At 38.2% G+C, this 7,648-nt stretch overlaps 1 protein-coding gene across 3 annotated transcripts in view; it reads right to left on the bottom strand.

The window, feature by feature from the left end:
- Window positions 1-7,648, bottom strand: part of LOC107744026 (transcription factor Dp-2-like) — an 83,990-nt gene that overhangs the window by 48,600 nt on the left and 27,742 nt on the right. Inside the window, exon 2 of one of the 3 annotated variants that reach the window (XM_016557486.1) lies at window positions 6,567-6,627. The exons of 1 other annotated variant lie outside the window; for it this stretch is intronic. In XM_016557486.1, the coding sequence (XP_016412972.1) occupies window positions 6,567-6,627 (61 nt within the window). Of the gene's footprint in view, window positions 1-2,946; window positions 3,090-6,566; window positions 6,628-7,648 lie in introns of those variants that run through there. One more of the 3 variants, XM_016557485.1, reaches the window with a different exon arrangement.

Genomic DNA, 7,648 nt, shown 5'->3' on the forward strand with positions numbered 1-7,648 from the left:
TGGGTCTGCTCTAGTGTTTGTTTTCAGTTCAGTACACTTAATATTAGCTACACATTCAATGGCACTCTCCTCAAACAGTGAATATACAGTTATATGACAGTTGCATGTAATTACATTGTCTGCAAATGCATTAAACCCATAGAATAGAATGTAGTAATGTTATGGCAAATATGAAAAATTCATTATACTGTTATATTTGGTCTCCAAATCGTAAGTATCGGTTTAGGGAATAGTGCATCTGACCCATATCTAAATAGTTCTGTCTTAAATCAGAAGATTAAAGATTCAGGTGCGAAAATAATTAATATCTATAGCGCATGAGCACAGAGAGATTTGAGAGTGCACAGGACACAGTTTGAGTGAGAGGAGAGACACGTTTTAAGTGTGCGCACTCTCTCCGGGCGAGAGCAGCGTGTATCCGAGCAAGCGCGTCCGGTTTTGTGCGAGAGCAAAGGAAATCCGCGAGCGAGCGGCGAGATTCACGCGAGCGCATTATATTAATGTGCTTTCGCGCTACAATTATGCACTCTCAACATTTGTCATTAAAATAACGCCATACAAGAGTGCCATTACAACTGTTCACAGGTAAAGAAACTAGCTTGAATTAATAAACGTTATTTAACATAACAGCCATTAATGCACAAATGAGATGTTTTACATAAACGCTCTATAGGTAGTTTAAGCTTGACGCCAAGAAATAGAGACAAACACGCTCACGTAACCCATTAAGTCTTGTCCCAGAGATATAACTTTATATGAATTAAATAAAACAGCCTTGAATGAGTGCATGTTCGAAATAAAACCACTTTATTTAATTCTCTCTCTGCTGTCTATGCTCATAATTATAGTCTCGTATAGTCCCAATCACTCACCGGGTTCATGCTCAGGGATGTCCCAGCATGGCCACCATATGTACTGTAGCTTTTAACAAGATCCACTCATTCAAAACTCCCTAAATTACATTAATATTTGCTATATAACCATTGTTAAAAATTTGTATTATCTCGCATATAAACAGTTTGTTCAGTTCAGTGCTGTTTTTATCACTGTGACCAAAAAATAAATAAATATCGGTTCTGCATATCGGTTATCAAATAATCGGTATTGCAGTGTTTCCCACAGACTTACACTCTATGTGTGGCGGCACTTCCCCCGGGGGGAAATATATATGTATATAATGTAAATATAAAACAGCAGACGGGCTTATTGAAAATGCACATTCATTCTCTGCCAGCAGGAGGCGCTTTAGGAGCGACAGAAATAGCAGTTTCCCCGGTAACGGCTGTAATCAAAACAGCGCTGCTCTCATAAACGCTACTTTATCAGGCATTATAGGAAAGATTAAATGAAAATGACATCAAAACTTTTCTGACGACAATTGGTCTTCAAACCTTCAGATACATTTACATAAAAACATCCGTGCCGCATTTTGATTTTGAAACGTGCAGTCTTTTGGAAAATTTTGGAAAATTGTGGCGGTCAGTGTTGATATTGTGGCAGGCCGCCACAAATAAACCAATGTATGGGAAACCCTGGTATTGGTTAAACAACAAAATCAATATCGGTCGATCTCTTTTTAGAAGCTGCACTGGCGCCGGCAACAAATTTAATTGTTCCTCAAACACGTATTCAGATTCTGATTTTTACTCTTTTTTTTGGAGCTTGACAGCTTTCATTTATGGAAAAGAGTGGTTCAGTAATTCCTTCTGTGTTCTGTGGAAGTCAGTCATAAATGACTGTGAGAATGGACAGAATGTAATTTTTTGGGTAACCTTTCTGTAAAATTTCAAAAACATACTGAAAGGTAGGAAAGTGTCAGTGTAGTCTGAATGAATCTTCACAATCTGCTCCAGATGGTGAGCGTACAGCAGCAGGACTGGCTGCAGTCTGAAGGGATTTTGTGCGAGGCCTCAGAGCAGGAATGCCTCAGTGCCACACACTCTTTACAGCAACAATGAGCAAAGCCACATTAGAATACAGCTGAGCAGCGGCCCGGGACACACACACACAAATATTGAGCACAATGTGTGCGCTATATCATAAACCACACACACAGCATGCTCACACAAATGACTGATACACACAGATAAATGCAAGTGCATAACGTAAGACATCAAAAAGAAAACACTGCTACACAAGGGCCAAGACAACAGGAGGAAAAACCACAGTTACTTCCTGGGGCAGCCCAAACAGACTCCAGCACCTGCTCAACACGACTCAAAACCACATCAGTGCCTGAGAAACATCAGAGAGACTCTCACCAATGACCAAACACAACAACCCAGCTCTGCAGCAACAAAAACACTCGCTTAAGCACATATTTGCTCTCTGGAATCACATTACACTCTTAAAAATAAAGCTACCATTTTTGGGCTCCCAAACAGTTCTTAAAAGAACATTTTATTATTATTATTGTGAAGAACATTTTTTAAAAAATGTAAAGAACCTTTTTGCATGCTGAAGAACATTTAGTGCATTTGAAAGGTTCCATTGATGTTAAAGGTTCTTTTTGGAACCACCGATGCAAATAAAGAACCTTTACTTTTAAGAGTGTAGAAAGGGAAAAAAAACACCTCTTTATAAACCTATTTGAAAAGTTATTATAAAATTATACCAAATAAGTTTGTACCTTCCTCTTTACCTGTTTGTTTATGAAGCGGCACGACAAGCACTTCCATACTTCACCTTTAACTATTCCTTTCCTAATAAAAAAGTTCAAGTTCTAGTCCCGCACACAGACTGGGACGTCCGCTTCACCCCGCCCCCTGAACACAGAGCCGTGGAGGAACTTCCACAGTGACCCAGAGCGAGAGAGAGAGAGAGTGTTCCTCTCAGCATGCCGTCCAGACACACGTGCAGCCTTCCCAGCTGCTCCGACACAATCCCTGAATGCGCGCTACAAAGAGAGCGCCAGAACGAAAAAAAAAGTAGGGATGCAGAATTTACCTGAAGAGGAGTGGCGAGCATGTTTCCAAGGCAGGCTGGGACCTGGTGTTCCTCTCTCTCCCTGTGTGTCCCTTTTGTTACCATTCAGTGGAAACTTGAGAGGCTGGCCAGGCATTGCCGAGCGAAAGCAGAGGGAGTCCACCCACCCGTGCTCGGACTTTCACCCGTGCTGAGTGGGAAATGCGCTCACAGCGGCCGCATTCAGTGAAAGCGTGTGCACGCCTGCTGCCGGACTTCCTCCCTCCGTACGTGCACAGACGCCGGCTTTCTCACAGCTCCTGCGGGCCGCTCAAAGAGCAGGTGGGCGATTACTCTGGCCTGGACTGATCTGAGAGCAGTGGAAAGCCCCAGAGAGCAGGAGAACTGAATAGATGTGTGGCTGCACAATGGAGCGGCCTGAACACATGTTGTCACGCTGAGCTTGCGCTGTAAGACCGGTAGCACTGGTGGAAAGCACAACTGGAGTTTTATTTGCCATCCGAGCGACACTGGAAACTCACACCTGGACGAATGCCAATGACAATTAAAAAGTGTTCAATCACACACTGACTTGAAAAGACTTGACTGATGTTAAACAAATTGTTGTCTTCACACTCTCCAACAAAAACGCTTCTTACTGTAACATCAATTGTATTAATGGGCAGCTGAAGAGTACCATAAGTTGCACCATAAGTCACACAGGGTCAAAATTGCGTTTCTTAGAGTGAAAAACACAGCATCGAGTATAATTTGCATTTCTTATTACATTAAGATGTAAAAATAAACAGTCATTAATAAAATAAATGTTAAATGCATAAAATATGACTTGTATTCTGGAAAATACAGTTTATTGCTGTACATTCACCCTATAGAAAGAATTAATAAAGAAACAAGTATGCACTGAGCTTGTGCCATAAGACCGGTAGAACTGAATTAATATATTTATACAAGTAAGTGTATATAAATATACAAGTACTCGCATTTATTCCACTCTGACCAAAGTGCACAAGTGCTTGTGACATACAAGGATGGCATGTCAAGGCTCCTATTGTGATACACAGATTTGTAAACATGGCAGCAAAGAAGGCTTCAGATTTTTGAGGTGCTGAAGAAATTCGACAATGTTGCATGAGTAGTGCAGTATATTGACGGTCGAAAATATTGAAATGGGCAATGTAATTAATAACAGAAAAAAATAACCACAATTATTAGCAAACAAATAGAATAATAAAAATCGCATGGAGTTTAGAGGTCATGTAAACATCTCAATGCTCTGATTATTAGAAATAATCACATTACTGGGGCACATGAAAATGTAGTGACTGTTTTCTTGTTTGGGTCCCCCTCGGTTAAAATCGCGGTCTGGGGTCACAATGGACGATTGCCGATGGGCAGTGGTTCTCAATTCTGCATATTTTTCATGTCTCTCTTATTTAACACACCTGATTCAGATCATCAGCTCGTTAGAAGAGAGCGCCATGCATGAACTGTGTTCCGATTGACAGGGTCCCTACACAGTGTTCTTTGCTCCCTACTCCCTCAGCACGCGAAATCCACTGAAGTTTACTTCACTTCGGAACACTCATCTACAGATGTGCGCTACGCAACAGCCCGCAGCTTCTTCACACACAGCCGAAACTTTACTAGAGAATTGTGACATAATATACCTCTGTAAATAAATACAATTTAAATTCACGTCTCACACTTTAATGCCCTCTGAATGGAACATATACACTCTCTTCAAACTGGAATCATGGCAGAATATCCTGTGATGTCCACTTCGCAGGGCACTTACAGTCAAATAGAACAAACATCTGAAGTGATAAGAGAAACATACAAAATGTGCAGAGCGGGGGGTCGCGAGGACTGGAATTGAGAACCACTGGCCATTTTATTTATGTAGGTAAAATGAAGGTAAAATACATAAATAACATTAAAGGGGTCATATGATGTTGCTAAAAAGAACATTATTTTGTGTATTTGGTGTAATGAAATGTGTTTATGCAGTTTAAGGATTTGAGACTTTAGTCTTTGCAACTTTACAGATCTTCTTTATGCACCAAGAGCTTGTAACACTCCAAAGAGAAAGGAAAAATTGAAATTGCATCATATGACCCCTTTAAGATTGTGTTTCTGATTATATAAGGCAGTATTTGATGTCATAAAATCATGAGTCTGTTTTGATTTGTAGGTCAGAATCTATAGCTTACATGAATAAAAACCACAAACATGACACTTGTAAATTAAATAATTTTCTGTATACAGATTTATTAATGTGTAATTATGTATCTTTTTTTCAATTGGATTATGAAAACTTAAATACAAGGAGTTCTAAAAGATTTTTAGAATTTGTACAGCTCTTTTGCTTTAGACCATCTACAAATGCTAAATCTGCAATTAAAATGTTAAGGTTTCAAATGCATCTGTCTAAATAAAAATGCAGTGACTGATCTATAGTTATTTTCAAAGCTTTCAATGTATTCTCATTATTAAAAAAGATTCACTATTCTTGATTTAATTTGTGTTAAAAACTAACCAAAATGAGAAATAATTTGTTTATAATCTCTGCACAGGAGAGACTTGGTATTGTTTCCAAACAAAAGGAAATATATCGGTGTCGGCATCGGCTATCGGCTAAAATGAGTTGAAAAATATTGGCATATCAGATATTGGCAAAAATTCTATATTGTGCATCTCTATTGTAAACAGAAGCTCTTGCATGCATCACATGCTAGAACAAACCTCATTGGTTCTTGTGTATGTGCTGTGAGCTTCTGTGTATACAATATGTGTGTGCATGTTGATCATTTTTAGATGTAAATAAAAGCATCAATTTAACTTAAATTGAGGCAAGGCAAGACAGAATTTATGGAGCAATTTGACTGTTCTGTTAACACAGATAGATATAATAAAATGATGCTTGAAAAAGAAACCAACAGCAGTCTCAGAGAGTTTGATTCATATGTTGATAGTTCTTGTTGATTATATGATGCAATGACCAGTTGAGCACTGATACAATTCATAGGGAAGAGCCACATTTTCTATGCATTTATCGAAAAGGAACAGGTTATAAGATGAATCTTGGGATTTTACGAATCAACATAGAATTGTTTAAGTTGAGATTATGGTTAACTGGAAAAATAAAAATCTATATTTCACAGTATTCATACAGTTAGTACTAAGGGAAAGTCTCAACATTTAATTAAACAACCTTTATTATGGTAATAGGAGCTATCAAATATATTTTAGGAGTCACTGTTAATTTGCTGTCACATGACATAATGAAACCTACAACACAAGAAAGGGTTAGAGTCTCAATCAGTCACTTAACACTTGTCTGTGTGGTGCAATTAGACAAGTAATTATTTCTTGAATGTCTATTGTTCAATGCCCGGACCCCTCCTTTTCACTTTGAATGCAGCGGTTTCAAGACAACGGTAGGTAGTACATAAAAGTTTACTGCCTGCCAGTAATTGCCTGTAATTTATTTTACTGCCAAACTGAAAAATGAAAGCGTAAGTAAAGGGTTTACTGCACTCTGAATGAACCTGCGCTTGTACTAAGATAATTCATTAACTTGTTCATTTCTGAACTTATGCTTCACACAAATTTGTCTGCAAAAAAATATATATTAATTTTACCTTTGGAGAGGTTTTGGTTCAGAAAAGCCTTCAGATCTCCACACAGAGCTGCTGCACCAACCTGAGTGAAGAAGAAAGTAGGGAAGAGTTCAAATGAACTGAAATATTAGTTTGCAATATACAGTGGCTCCAGAAAGTATATGGATAGTTAAGTCAAATGTTTGAATGCCATTGTATTTGGTAGCAAAATATCAAACCTAGTAGTAATTTACTTCCAAGAAAGAAAGCACGTTTTAAGCAAAACAAAAAACATGATCATTTATTATTATCACTTAATAATATGCATACATGTGTTAGGCTTGCCGCGATAGACGGTGTTGACGGTGATACCGGTGTTAAGCCGCAACACCGTTTACGTCACTTGCCCACCGCGTCACCGACCCCCACCGTCGTTTTGATTTTTTATAGTAATAAAAATCATTTAGTTCAGTAAAAGAACAGACACTACAATTAAAAACTGAACGCGACTGCTCAATGCAGTGTGCCGAACGACAGTCGCATCACAGATCAGATTTAATTTCTCCAGTGAGGAGAGTGAGTCGAGCTGACTGACAAGAAGAGTGAGGTGAGACAGACAAGACGAAGGCGGATGATTTAGTTTCGAAACGAAATGCAAAAGCGCCTGTTTGGCAATATTTTGGATTTTGAAAAGCCTGTTGACTTTTGCCGTTTAAGGTGATTTTGGAAGTTTTTTTAAACATTCATTTCTTATTTAATTGGTTCCACATTGTTTGCTGATTTTTACTTTATTTAAACTGTCATTTATTTATTTTATTTGACATCAAGGTGTATGCCGTGCCTCCAAGCTTTCTTACTCGTTTTGCTAATAAACGTTCTACGTTTCTTATTTATTTGGTTATATATTATACATGTTTACTTAGCCTATTTCCAGTTTTGTATACCTATTTAAACTTTATGTAAGTTATTTGTTATTTTATATTAGGCATAGCCTGCCCTATAGCATGGCGTATTTTTATTTGTTTTGTTAATAAAAGTTATATGTTTTACATATAGGCTAAAGTGAGTTTGACGTTGTATTTTGTTGTTGCATTCAAGCAATTGACGCCGAACTGCCGCTATTT

The sequence above is a fragment of the Sinocyclocheilus rhinocerous genome, unplaced genomic scaffold, assembly GCF_001515625.1.
Source record: "Sinocyclocheilus rhinocerous isolate Xijiao unplaced genomic scaffold, SAMN03320098_v1.1 scaffold407, whole genome shotgun sequence".
Classification (NCBI taxonomy): domain Eukaryota; kingdom Metazoa; phylum Chordata; class Actinopteri; order Cypriniformes; family Cyprinidae; genus Sinocyclocheilus; species Sinocyclocheilus rhinocerous.